Source organism: Neodiprion pinetum, chromosome 3, assembly GCF_021155775.2.
Source record: "Neodiprion pinetum isolate iyNeoPine1 chromosome 3, iyNeoPine1.2, whole genome shotgun sequence".
Lineage (NCBI taxonomy): Eukaryota > Metazoa > Arthropoda > Insecta > Hymenoptera > Diprionidae > Neodiprion > Neodiprion pinetum.
Genome location: NC_060234.1, coordinates 26,668,619 through 26,682,907, shown reverse-complemented (window position 1 = coordinate 26,682,907; position 14,289 = coordinate 26,668,619). Strand labels below are relative to the sequence as shown.

General features: G+C 38.1%; 3 protein-coding genes across 5 annotated transcripts in view; all 3 read right to left on the bottom strand.

The window, feature by feature from the left end:
- Window positions 1-14,289, bottom strand: part of LOC124213897 (facilitated trehalose transporter Tret1) — a 76,818-nt gene that overhangs the window by 34,056 nt on the left and 28,473 nt on the right. The window lies entirely within an intron of this gene.
- LOC124213899 (facilitated trehalose transporter Tret1-like) lies at window positions 5,191-9,130 on the bottom strand. The gene is made up of 2 exons (XM_046615656.2): window positions 8,370-9,130; window positions 5,191-8,306 (listed from the first exon to the last, which is right to left on the bottom strand). Exons 1-2 carry the CDS (start codon window positions 8,416-8,418, stop codon window positions 7,000-7,002), a joined length of 1,356 nt encoding a protein of 451 aa, XP_046471612.1. The 5' UTR covers window positions 8,419-9,130; the 3' UTR covers window positions 5,191-6,999.
- Window positions 10,741-12,943, bottom strand: LOC124213896 (facilitated trehalose transporter Tret1-like). The gene is made up of 2 exons (XM_046615631.1): window positions 12,670-12,943; window positions 10,741-12,590 (listed from the first exon to the last, which is right to left on the bottom strand). Exons 1-2 carry the CDS (start codon window positions 12,737-12,739, stop codon window positions 11,278-11,280), a joined length of 1,383 nt encoding a protein of 460 aa, XP_046471587.1. The 5' UTR covers window positions 12,740-12,943; the 3' UTR covers window positions 10,741-11,277.

Sequence of the window (14,289 nt, the reverse complement as noted above, 5' to 3'; positions counted from 1 at the left end):
GTCAATTGTGTAGGGAACAGGCTTTGTCCACGGTTCGCCGTAGATTGGCATTTCCTACCTTCTTCTTATGGCTCTCAATGAAACGACAGATAACGGACAATGAGGATTCAAACAACAACTTTTGCAATAAAGATTCGTCGAATGCTATCCTGCGTCATGTGCGCGATGTTTGGATTGAAAAATTACCGAGTGATAAAATATTTATATGATAAAATGTGATAAAATTCGTGACAGCATTTCAGATGATGTTGGTACTTGTATGATTTTACGTCCGTTCTTATCGGCGCCTTAAAAGAAATTAATATATTACCGTTAAATACACAAATCAAGATTAACCCGTTCACTTTATAATGAATATATTGACTCAAAACGCCTTTATTTCAGGAACAAAACACTCTTCGGATGATTATGAGATGTTTTGAACATGTTTCAGAAATTGAGTTTTTTTTTTTAACATTTGCGTTTTTCTCGCATTGTGAGAACTATTCTACAAAATATTTTGCGACAATCGATTCGTCAAAAAATGTTACCCCTATGTCGTACACTTGACAATTCTTTAATATGCATTATATCTCGATAAAATCGTAAAAAATGAAAAACAAGATTAACTATAGTGTACAAAAAAAAAAAAAAAAAACAGATGAGTTAAAAAAATTCACAAAGACTATATAATCAAAAGCTTGAGGATTTTTCACTTCTATTAGAATTAACTGACGGCACGGAATGTGTACGTATTGATTAAACGTTACGTCGCGTAGCCTGTTGAACAAATAATACATAAAGTACTGTTATATAATTGAGATAAGAATTGTCGTTGATACTTTTAATTACAAACTCCAGAGATTAAACGTAATACCGTGCAAAATCGCATTACGGTCGTATCTCATTTGTATCGTATATTTATATTGGCTCACCCGATGAGCTGCTGATAAGTTTTCGCGCAAGTATTGAAGTACAGATTTTCTTGAAATCTCATCCATTTTAACCAATCAAAACCTCGATGATTTCATCAACTATTGGACAGTTTCATAAAATGCTACGAATTTTTGATGTTGTCTGAAATTAACGATGAAATTATCATATGAATATCCGTTAACCTCGCAATGTCGTTGACAAAACTTGAACGTGTACTCATTGAACAACGCCAATGAAGAGCCTTGAATGCTCCATCTTTTGTTCAATCGAGCAGCATTCCATTTCCATGATAGCAGGCATGCCGATATTTTCCGTATTCCAGAGGCCCAACAGAGTTCTCAAACTAGCTTTAGGTAAGATTAAGCTTCTAGGCTCGTAGACTCCTTAGCTACAGTCTTATAATTCCGGACGGAAAGTCGTTGATTACTGAACGATGAGTCACGTGTCAAATTAACTCGAACTTGCGTCTCGGATCAACTCATGCGATATAGTTTTGAGAAGTTGCCATATTTTTCAAGTACCGATCATTGCACACGCGTTATAGGTTCGAAGATGTTTTACTCACACACTCGCGTGGAAGTTAGACTAGGATAAGACTGAAGATAGTAATTTTACCGTACCGAAACGCTGAAACAAAAATTACTATACATATTGCACCTTTAGAATAACTCTAAGAGTTAAATTTAAAAAATCCGATTTTGTTCATGTTTTATTGACGGTTACCCAAAGAAACCCGTGATAATCTTGTGGAAATTGGATTTCAGTGAAATATTCTGAACTTTTTATGTGTCGTAGATCGTGGCATTCCGGAAAAAGTCTCCATGGCCACAACCCTCCTCTATGAATAGCTTGGACCCTAGAAAAATGCTCATCCTATATACAGTATTCCTTTGTGCAGGAAAAACTAGGAAAGAAATAATTATTTCTAATAAATAAATAGCCACTTTAAATGTATGGACTCGCCCCCTCCTCCAACCTTTATGATATTACCTGTAGATGACGTCATCCTAGAGAGTATAAAAAACGTCACCGCGTTTCAGATAAATTGCGACTGAGATTTTATCCCATAGCCTTGAAGTGGCCATGTTCGATTATGTGCCTAAGTTTTAAGCCACCGACCATAGTGGCTTAGGTGCTGGCACTCGTGGCTGCGAAGCGAAAGAACTTGGGTCCAAATCCATAACCTGTCAATCAAGTCCTGAAGGGCAACTTGCAAAAATTTAAGAAGGGTCAAGCCGTTCAGTCGCCGAATTGTTGGTTGGTGCTTTGTACTCGGGTCCGGTTACACCTGGCCAAGGTTTTCGGCGGTTTCCTTTGTTTCTCGTGCAAATGCGGGGCTTTCTACAGCAACTGCCAAAAACCCGTGCTATAATCCTTACTTCCTCCCTTCTATTACGAATATAATTGTGATTAATGAATAATTATTATCATTATTGTTATTAAGTTTCGTTTATTAGTAATTATTATTTCTTTTTCTTAGTTTTTCTTGCACCAAGGAATACTGGATATAGGATGAACATTTTTCTAGCGCCAAAACTATCCATAGCGGAGGGTCGTGCACGTGGAGACTTTTTTTTAGAATTCCAAGATCTACAACGTATAAAAAATTCAGACGATTTCACGGAAACCCAATTCCCATAAGATTATTCCGGGGTTCTCTCGGGTAATCCTCTAAAGCTGCAAATAACGAGTCTTTGTAAAGATTCAGCATTACAATAAGGTTTCAAACTTCAGCCCGAAAGACTAGGCGTGTTGAACCGACTTTGAAATGAGTTAGACACGAATACATGGTATTACATAAAAAAAAAAAAAAAACAAACGTACCAAATTATTGTTCCATAAATTTTCACATTCCTCAAATTTTTCCAGTCCAACAAAAATGGGAAATCAATTTTTTTGCATATATTGTAATGCCTGTGCCTGAGCCTGAACTTGAAGCTTTCGTGTTTCTAGAACTGTTTGCTTTGTTCTTTCGTGAATGCCTGCAGATGCATAGTAATGTTAATTCAATGAATACCGTAGTGTTTCTCTATTCAGAAAAGAACGAGGCAGAAGAGAAAATTAGAAAGAATAATTAAAAATAGCATGTATAATAATCGGTAGCTTCAATGCGATACAACTTCGTAACGTTGAAATATTGACATGGAGGATTGCTGTATGGCAGATAACGGACGGATTGAGGGATGGTATTCCGACGGTGTTTTACGAAAATTTATCGCAAAGATATAACAGGCAACTAACGCGGCGAAGCTTTCCGGACGAGTGGGGAGAGAAATACTCGGTACGGCAATAAGAAGGTAGGATGGATTATACGTGACGGTCACAGCTGAGAGCTTTCTGAGATGACAATAAGACGTATTGATACGGTATGTATTCAGTAGCCTATCTCGCACAATACCATTTCTCAGATAACGAGAGCGGCAAATTCAAGCTTTCGATCATGCCTTCATTCGAAAAGACATTGCATCTGTAGTAACTACAGAGATAGTGACTGTTTTCAGTAGATGAATTAACAATCCAATATTCCTTGATTAGACTTTACATGCAGGAAAAAAAAAAAAAGAAAAACAAACTTTTTGCCGAGAGTTGGGTTTCTTCGGACAAAGATCTCCGTCTGCGGGAAAAACTAATACCTCTTATTTTCTATCTGCTTTAATTCTTTTCGTTGTAATTATTGGCTTCGCTACAATCGCAATGAACACTCTCACTATCCGGACAAAGATGAACGTATGATGAGGACAATAAGAATGAGGAGGATAGAAGAAAAAGAAAAGAAACCTTGGTTTTCTTGGTAATGGTTTCTTCCAAGAGAGAAACGTGGATGAAAAAAAATTAACGACCTATAAGATGAACTCCTGACTCCGACGCGTAAAAAAGTATCGCATTGTCTCAGACGACGACAAAGCACGCATTCAAGTGGTCGCATCGATAAGGACCCAATGAAGAGCAAAATAAACTCGACTGACGAAAATATAGGCCACTAATCAATCGGGTACTTGTTTCTTTTCAAAAGATCTTTCGAAGCATATTTCAATGTCATCTGTCTCGACTACGAAACTTTAAACATATTTTCAGACGGGCTGGAATTGTGTTTTCCTTCCTGCGTTCACAGGTATTGATTAGGTACCTATCTATTACCGGTGTACCAGGATTAGAAAATTATTCATCGAAAAAATTCGAATTCAGACAGACTTAAAATAGTTTGATGCGAAAACTTTTTTACATTTCCGATTCGAAATTAAGAATTATTGAGAAAAAGGAGATGTCACAACGTCCTATAAAACATGTCGTTTCAATATTTCGACGAATTATATGTAATAAATTTTTGGCCAACCGCTTCTACATGTAAAAGCGAACAAAAAGTAAAGACGGGTGTAACGTTAATACTGTATAATTGTCCGAGATCGGGTTATAAAAGAAACAGAATTTTTTTTTCGTCATTTTATCGAATCTGTATTTTTCAGCTGATGTAGATATTCATTTATCGACGTGTCGGTAATTTTTCAAAATCATCAATTTTTGTAATCGACTTCGTTTCAAACATCGATTATATTGTCATCGATTATTTTCTGAACCTCGCAATTCCATAAATTTCCTGGCAACTTCGAGCGTTACCGTTGGAGTCTATGATTATGTTCGTATGGTTATGATATAATTATGTCGACCAATGACAATACACATGTATAGCTGACATAACATAAAAGTAGACTTCCATATTATGACACGATGAAGTTAGTTGCACCAGCGTATTATCATTGGTCGATTGATCGTACCAACATAAACGTAGACTGTAATCTACCCAACGTAGCCGAAGTCAAGGTGAGTGAAAATTGATAAAAAATTTACAGTGTACTAACATTAACAATGGATTTCCTATTGCGTATCTGACTCTGTCCTCAACTGATCACAATTCTACCGTAGCTTCCACGATAAATTTGACTCCATCTCATTCTATTGATTGAAAAATCGATAGTAATGGGCACCCGACACGATTACTCTGGATTGAAGATCAACTGTGATTACAAGGTTCAAGCGAGGCTATGAGCACTAAGAATTCTCGAGATTTCAAGACGGCAAAATCCCGGTTCATTGTCTCTTGCCGTCTCTTGTGCGGCTGGTTTTTTGCTATCTGGTCGGTTGCGAGCGTGGGCAAGAGACGAGCTTAGATCACCACCAACAGGCGAACTTCAATTTCGACGTGTTGTTTTGACGAGGGGATGCGTACTGAGATTTCTTGAGATTGCAAGACTGCAAAATCCCAGTTCGCAGTCTCTTTTTGTCTCTGCAATCTCACTAAGAGATTTACCAGTGCACAGCCCCCCGAGTTCAAGTAAATGGAAAGGAGCGCGAGGGATCGGCATACATGACGTATCAGTGCAAAAAGCTCATACACTAGTAACTTAGAAATCAATATTTTTAATAAGATTTATAAACAGACACTGTCTGGAGTGAGAGAATTTAAGGTACGTAGGAGATCTCTCTGTATTTACGCAACTAGTGGACCAGCTAGAATAATATTTAGAGTTACAGCTTACAGGAAGCTAATAAAACAACAATCCAGAACAGAAACGATTCGCATTGCATACATTCTCAACATACGTCAAGACGCTATCGTCAGGGTTGGAGAGTGTCTAGAAACAAGTAGCTAAAATGCAGCAGAATCTTGTTACCTATCTGTATCTAGATACTTTCCGAATCTGGTATTTTGCTGCTGTAATGAGATACTTTTTTTTTGTACTTGTATCTAAGCCAGTAGATACATGCAAACATATATAACGTTCGTTTGATCGCTTTCAAGCTTAGAAACGAAAAAAAATTAAAAAATATGTTTTTCACTTGAACGGACACCTTCGAGATTGTTCGAAATATTATATAATCTATACCATTATGTGAAAACCTATACAGAATAATTGGCATAGTGGACATAGGTTATTTATTGGCGTTGAATTATTTTTCTCAAAAGTCTGAGCATGAAACCGCTATCCGTATACACATAGAACCGTCGATAAGTGAACACAGAGTGACGCTAAAGGTCGATCTGATGTGATTCCGAACTAAGACTTTGGAGAAAGTGTAAAACAACATTTTTTTCACTTATAACTATTCTGCTAGACTTACTCGATTCAAGTGATATAAATTATTAGAAAAAATTAATCTCCCAAAAGGATTGATTCAAAAGTGTGAAAGATCATAGAGAGAATACATTCAAATGGTATAAAAATGATATCATTTATAAGTGACATCTGACAATGAGTGGGTCCCGAAGAAAAACCCCGAACTGACAGAGAATGCTCTATATTAAAAAACAAATGAAGTACAGTTAACTGTATAAACCGTGATTATGTTTTTTTTCAGGGAAAAGAAAAAATGCAACCCGATTTCCTTAAGTTTCTCAAATTAATCCAACATGAGTCCGAACTTTTAATTTAACAAGACTGTTAATCACATCATCTAATCAAAACTGTATTCCTCAAAGCTCATCACTGTGTCAATCGTATTCATGGCGTATCGGTGCTAGGGTCATGCATTCAAGTCTTCAGCTTATTGATAACAGACCCGTCTATCATCCATGCAAAATACACATAACGTATTGTTTCGTGCAGAACAATCGACAAGTCTGGCAACTGGAGACCACAATACCAAAATAGATATTCAAATTCGAACTGAGATATGTTTACGAGTATACCAATAACGAACCCACATCTTCCACTATATTTTTATCACCGAGAAACATTATAATCTTCAAAATTCTGCCTCCCCACTTCTTTTTAATACAATGAGAAATTCAAATTTTCAATCCTCCATCACTTGATTTCTGCCGCTCAAGCAAAAGGATACCACTGTAATCACGAGGTATATCGAATGATTTTGAATTTCCAAATTTTAATATCGATACTATACACTTTCCCGTAAAAACGTGAGTTGCATAATGTTTACAATATGCTGGTAATATTATTATATGCACCTTGAAGTTCCATTATGAATATATGTTCCATTGTTTTTCACTTAATTCCTGGCATTTTATTTCCCCCGTTGTATTTTTTATGAATATATTATATTTTTTCAGTGGCACATAAGTTCGTCTTATATCGCGTCACTTTGTATTTCCATCAAAGTCTTTCCCTTCGTTTCCGACACTAGGAACCAACCAAATATTGAAGATATCACCATAAGCACAGCGTAAATCCAGTAGACGTAACTTTCATGTATCAACTCGAGCAGCCGTTGGTAACCGTATATTCCGATGAATGAAAAAACACCCGACGACACAGATGAAAGACAAGCGGCCAGAGTCCGTATATCTGATGCAAAAACCTCACTGACCATGATGTTGGGAATGTAGCTGACGCCTAGGTTGAACCAGATTTTGAACAACACCACAGATAATATCGGTAGCCATTGCAACGTGGCCGGATCGTGTCCAATGCTGAGAAAGTAAAAGTGTGTTCCAAGAGTGGTCATGGAAACGCAAATACCAGCACTCGAGACTGCCCACATTGTTCTTCGACCAGATTTTTCCACGAAGTACATCGCGGTCCACCCTGCTATGAGTCCAACACTGTTTACTATGACGGGAACCGTGGAAGGTGAAATCGCAGTTACCGATCCTCTGGTCATGATAATTTCCATGTAAGCGGACAAGGGAACCAAACCGCTGCATTTTGAGAACATGATCAGCGCCATCAATATGAGTCCATTATTTCTGTTTCGGGAGAAGTTGAATTCTCGGACTCGATCGACGAACGACACTGATTTCTCAATGGTGACAAAGTTCTTGATGGACTCCACCTCGAGGTGGACATCTGCCTTTGGGTTGTACCTCAGAATCGAGTTTTTGGCATCATCCAATCTGCCCCTGCTCACCAGATAATACGGAGATTCAGGTAACCACAAGAATATAGCGATGAAGTATATGTTTGGAACGAGGGCTATACAGGCGAAAACCCTCATCGAAATGTAAGGACCCATCGCGTTTGCCACCACTATACCCAGGACCACTCCGGTGGATGCCATAGTCACCATGGCACCTCGAATGTTCGGGCTACTAATGTCTCCGAGGTAAAGCGAGGTGCTCATGTACGAAATTTCGCCAGTCGCCCCGCTGATGAATTTAGCCACGTAAATCCAGCTTGCGGAGTTCGCCGCGATGACGAGGATCCACGAGAGAAGTAGAGTGAAACCGTTTCCGATGATTGTTCTTCTGTTGCCGAAGTATTCGATGCAAATTGCACCGAGGATTGCACCTGATATTTCGCCCAGGGTGCTGATCGACGCTATCCAGGAAATATCATTCGCGGTCACGGGAAATGGGGAATTTCCGGACGCAAATTGAGCCAGGTACGGTGAGGTCCAGCCAGCCCATAGTCCGCTCAAAAATAGCGTTGTCATCGCTAAGTAAAATTGGAAACAAACGGTAAGTAAATAATTCAAGGAATATGATCATCGGTCGTTACCTGCGAAACCGCCTATCCATTGCAGCCAAAACACGTCTGCGGCGAACATTTCGCGCACACCGAAAACGTATTTCCAAAATGATACCACGTAAATCAACAAATCTCGTATTACTTTCGTGACAATTATGCCGAACTCGGATCGAAGTCATGCCTTCAAGCATCGCAGAACCACTATTCTGCGTTTATCTATAAACTACGAATGCCGCCTATCACTACCTGATTTTAGCTTGGTGTGGAGTGGGAGTTTGTGTACCTAACAAAGTCGTCACAGCACTGACACACGGACCTTACTTCAATGTACACCGACGTATGAGATCTGATAGTTCTACTTCAGTTCTACTTCTACACAGTTTTACTTCACTTTGTTATGACTATTTATCATGTGTTAGATGAACGGTTCAGCCAACGCATTAATTGTAACCCATTTTTTACACACTTCTGTAGAATCACATACATACACGACACACTGGATTTGTTTATACCGCGGTGACAAAAATCGTTATGGGAAACGATCTATTAAGTATTTAGACTTGAAATTTTTTTAGAAGTTCTTAAATGCTATCTTAAATGGTTACTTTTTGAAATTATACATGTTATATAACAAAATATCAAACTGCCAGATGGCACCACAGACCCGTTTTTTTCTAGTTAGGTGCTTGAAATTATCGATGAAAAGACGTGGGGTCGTTCGTATCCCAGGGTATCGAACAGGGATCAATGGAAAGTAAAGAAATCATTTTATACTAAACTTCGTAAGTTGTCACTTTATGAATAGTAAATATTTCCTAGAGGAGAGTACAATTTTCGAAATTTTTTAGGTGAGTTGAAAAATTAACGACGGAGCCAGGAATCGAACCTGGTATCTAGAGATGCTTTGCCGGAGACTTACTCCACTAGACCACCTAGCCGCCCTGACTACACTGTCATTAATTTCTCTCATTACCTATATTTCGAAAATTGTTTTTGTTTTCGTGTGCCATTGAATATGTTTACATTTGAATGTTTACATTTGTGTAGTCAGGGCGGCTAGGTGGTCTAGTGGAGTAAGTCTCCGGCAAAGCATCTCTAGATACCAGGTTCGATTCCTGGCTCCGTCGTTAATTTTTCAACTCACCTAAAAATTTCGAAAATTGTACTCTCCTCTAGCAAATCGTTCTCGCTATAAACATGATATGCGTAGTTCATATCGTCAAAAATGAACGCCCCGCCGTTCAAAAATAAATGGCTAAGTGAATTTAATTCACATTAATAGCCACATACAGCATATGTGTGCACATATCAACAAGCTTCACACACAAGTCAAAAATGTGTCTCTTCGCGACGAATTTCAAATGTAAAAGTAAATATTTCCGTGAGACATTTCACAGACAATGTGCAACTGAGCACGAGATATCAACACTGGCTGACAACCACGGTTCAAAATTACCGAGCTTTACAATCGAAAGCTTACAAGAATACATGCCTTAACGTTAAATTGAACAGCTTTACAGATAGAAATATACCAGGTTTTCAAAAAGAATTTACTTTTTCTTTTTATTCAATCACTATACTTCTGGAAGTATTCTTCATTTTACAAACGGTTGAGGAAAAAAAGTTTGAAACATTGAGCGTACGAATTTACAGAACGACATTTTTTAATTGACATATTCACTCTGAATCTTCTTTGTCCTTTGACAACGACCAAACAATTGACACGTGTCTAATCTGAGAAAATATGGAGTGAGTTTTCGAAAAACTTAAAAGTTTATGAAATATACGCTTTATAATCAAATCTTAACATTCGTCGTAATTACTAAAAAAAAGTATTGTATAAATAAACGAGGTCAAAGCTGTGAAAACCTGCAAACTAATTTGTCACAATTGCGAAAGGTGATATATGGAAACCGAATGATGAAACGAGGTGAAAGCGAGGCGGAATTCTAAATGGATGTTCATGATAGGTTTTTTATATTTATATATTTTATTCATACACATAATATATGCATTTGTATACAAAACAATTAGAATAATTTGATAAAATTATTATACCTTGTTATATTACAATGGCGATGAAGAAAATTTGATCGACGAAATTATTCGATATTTAATTTAAATTATTGTAATAGAAAACGGGTATTCTGTTACAATTGCACGATTTTGTTGGGTGCCTGGCATAATCAATGCGTCTTGAAATCTTTACCTTCGTTTCGGAGAGGTATTTTTGGAGAGATCTCCGAAGGGTGTTCAAAACTTAACGCATCAGTACAGAAACTGAGAAAAAAAATGTTGCGCGTACCAAGAGATTATTTAGGAAAAAATGGTAGTAGTTTCGCAAGAAAATAGTTCAGCGCCCGCGATCTGGCAGACTGCTTTGCCGTAAGTAAATACAAACCTCATTCTTTCATTGCAAATACATCATAAGTCGTGTCTTACCACTGATTATGAGAATTTTATTCACTGGAAAACTTTTTTTTTTCAATGTACGAAACATTAGATGTGTATTGAATTATGTGGCGGCAGACAAAATTGAACTACATTATACGCAATTTATCATGAATTAATTTTCCATTGAATAACAGCATGTTTGTAGTATTCGATAAACAGGCGAAATCAATGGTCCAGCTAGTAGCAATTTTAAACCGTGATTGTGACACATAAATTGTTTTTCTAGCCCTATGATGTAATTCTAATTTTTTTCACGTAAATTTGTAGCTCTTCAACCAAAGTAATGGGATGTTTGTCTTGACAATCTCTCTATAAGTTAAGATAGGTAAACTGATTGTAACTCTCCTTATCTACGCGCACTGTCTACCTCATTGGACCGTTGTGTAAGTTCTGTTGCCAAAACCCAATATAACCGTTAGATGTTGAATCACAAAACGTAGATATACTCTCGATTGCCACATTATGATTGAAATGCTTAAAGATGTCACTTCTTCATCATACTATTTTGAATTTCTATTAGCGTCATCCGTTTCGTGTCTGGTATTACCAACATACCAAAAATAGTAGATACGAGCATCAAGATTGCATATATCCAGTAAACGTAACCTTCGTCGACGAAATCTGAGAGCAACTGGTACATTTCGATTGAAACAAAACCAAAAATAGCCGCAGATAAACAAGATATTAGAGCAGCTAGACCTCGAATGTTCGCTACAAAAAGCTCACCGACCAGAATATGCGGAATGCTAAGAAGTCCCAAGTTGTAGCAAACCGCAAATAACTTCATGGAGAATATCGGTAACCATTGTAAAGAGCGTGAATCGAACCCATCAGTTAGAAGGTAAAAGTGAGCTCCCAGCACCGCCATGGATACAAAAAGTCCACAGCTTGAGGAGACCCATATCTTTCTCCGTCCAAATTTGTCGGAGAAATTCATCATTGAAAATCCAGCGAGAACTCCGACTCCGGTCGTTATAATTACCATGGTGGCAGGTGAAATGACGGTGACCATGCCTCTCGTCACGATGATCTCCGAGTAAGCCGTGAAAACGTTCACCCCAGACGATTGAGCGAAGAAGTTCAATGCTATTATCATCAATCCAGATTTCTTGTTCCGAAGAATATTGAACTCTCGGAGACGACTGAAAAAAGTCGCTTTATTTGACGAGGCGACGAATCGCTTAATAGAATCCACCTCGACTGAGATATCTGCTTTTGGGTTGTATTTCAGTATGGCCTTCTCCGCGTCCATCACTTTGTTTCTGCTCATGAGATGATATGGAGATTGAGGTAACAATGCGAAAGTGATAGTGAAAACGGCGGTTGGTACGAGACTAATACATGAAAAGATTCTCATCGATACGTTGGCGCCCATTGTATTACCGGCAAGAAGTCCCAATGTTAAACCATTCGTCGTCATGGCTATCATAGTACCTCTCAAATTTGGACTCGAAATTTCACCGAGATAAAGCGGAAAGCTGATGCCAACCAACTCGGCTCCTGCCCCAGAAATGAACCTGGCTACGTAAATCCAGGTTACAGAATTCGCTGCGATCATAAGGATCCACGAGACGAGCAGTCCACAGCCAGTGCTGATCATCGTCGTCTTACTGCCGAAGTATTGGTTACAAAGAAAGCCGAGGACCGCTCCTAGCGGACGTCCCAATTGATAAATCAACACGATCCAAGAGGACTCGACTGCAGAGGCGGGAAATGGCGACTCGCCGGATGAAAATTGAGCTAGGTACGGTGAGGCCCAACCGATTGTCAAGCCAATCACGAACATCATTGTCATAGCTACGGAATATGTACAAATAAAATGTAAATGAGTAAACGAAGAGGAAAAATTGAATATCTGAAATGTCTGGTCACTTACCTGCAAGACCTCCGATCCATTGTAGCCACAAAATGCCGGTTAGTGACGATTGACTAAAACCAAAAACCATACTGTGAAAATCCGGATGTAGAGTTTAGAAATCGGCCCGGGATCGATTACTGGTACAAATTAGAAATGAGATCTCAATGGATCAGCGTCCGGTTTGTAACTGATCCGGACCCTGCTACCACGAGACATATTACGAAGAAGCATAATCAGACTGATTCTCTACTAACGTATTCCGTTCGGTTATGTCGGACTGCATGACGAGACGACGTTGCTATATAAACTACGTGCGTAACTTCAGTAATATGGCTTATCTACTAAATTTGTCGATAATACCAAGTCACTTCGCATTCGCGCGATGCATTTTTGCCCTTTAAAAAACGACATTGACTAACATTTCTTATCTGCCAAAGGCATTGAATACTTCTGTGCGTCACTATAATATCAATCGTAGTTAAATATAATAGAGCTACTGCATTGTATTAAAAACTATGTTCGAATGGAATACGTGTGGTTTATTTTTCGAAAAATTTTCCGAATTGGTATATCGTAAACTCAAACGTATCAACTTTATTCATAGTATGTATGATATACCTCTTTGTTACGTCGCCGCGTCTGTACTCGGCCACCGAGGCAAACTTTCGGCTGAAGTACACAAAATTCAAAAAACGGACCATGTGTGATTTTCTCGATTTCAATTCAAAATTGTAATAACGTAACTTTTTCAATCGCATAATTGATTTTGCTATATCAGTAAAGGACCTTCGGAGGATTATTGAAGTGTACATGTTTTGGATTTAAATATCATAATACAACACTATGGCCGGTAATTTCGCAGAAATGAAATAATCACAATTGCCACGGTCACCGGTAACATTATGTGCATTAGCATACGTCACGTGCCGTACATCGATTTCTCATCGAAATACAACGTGTCTATAGCGGTAAATGAATATAAAAGAACTCAGTCTATCAACCAGCAGCATTTTGAAATCTTGATTAATATATTTGATTAACTTCCTACGTATGTCATGATAATAGGTTTGAAATCCTACTAATAACACTTAAGATTCGGTCTGCTGTCTTCATCGTCTTTGATTTACCGTAATCTAACTTGATAAAGAAATCATCTATAATGCCACATGCCACGTATTTGTTAAGAAATCATTCATTTAGATGCATAAAATAATCACAATTTTCAATCTTAGCACTTTTATTAGGAAAGTTGCGAAAAACGTAAAAAAAAAAAAAAAAATAGGTCGTAAAAAACGATTATTTACGATGTATAATGATCACAATATTTTGCACCGCAACACGTCCAACGGGAATTTTTGCAAGAAATGTTACGTTGATTCGTTTGTCACCTTGTACTTCCCTAACTTAAGCAATGTCATGTTAGCTTGGAACATCTTTCCGAGTTGGACTGAAATTTGCTGCCACTATCCCGATCTACGTGTAAAATCTTATTAACAGGCATGCGTATCCCAGCCGTATCGAGGACACTGCACCTTACAAGGTAGCATTCGATGTAAAGTTCCTGAGAGGCAGCGAAATTGTTAAATCGCGAACCACGATCATATGCTCGGTGACCGTAAAAAGATAAGAATCCGAAAG

Bases quoted from the DNA above. Each gene is read 5' to 3' on its own strand.
- LOC124213899 (XM_046615656.2), bottom strand. From the start codon at position 8,418: ATGTTCGCCGCAGACGTGTTTTGGCTGCAATGGATAGGCGGTTTCGCA. The intron at 8,307-8,369 runs GTAACGACCGAT...AATTTTACTTAG, and splicing joins ATGGATAGGCGGTTTCGCAG to CGATGACAACGCTATTTTTG.
- LOC124213896 (XM_046615631.1), bottom strand. From the start codon at position 12,739: ATGGTTTTTGGTTTTAGTCAATCGTCACTAACCGGCATTTTGTGGCTA. The intron at 12,591-12,669 runs GTAAGTGACCAG...CATATTCCGTAG, and splicing joins ATGGATCGGAGGTCTTGCAG to CTATGACAATGATGTTCGTG.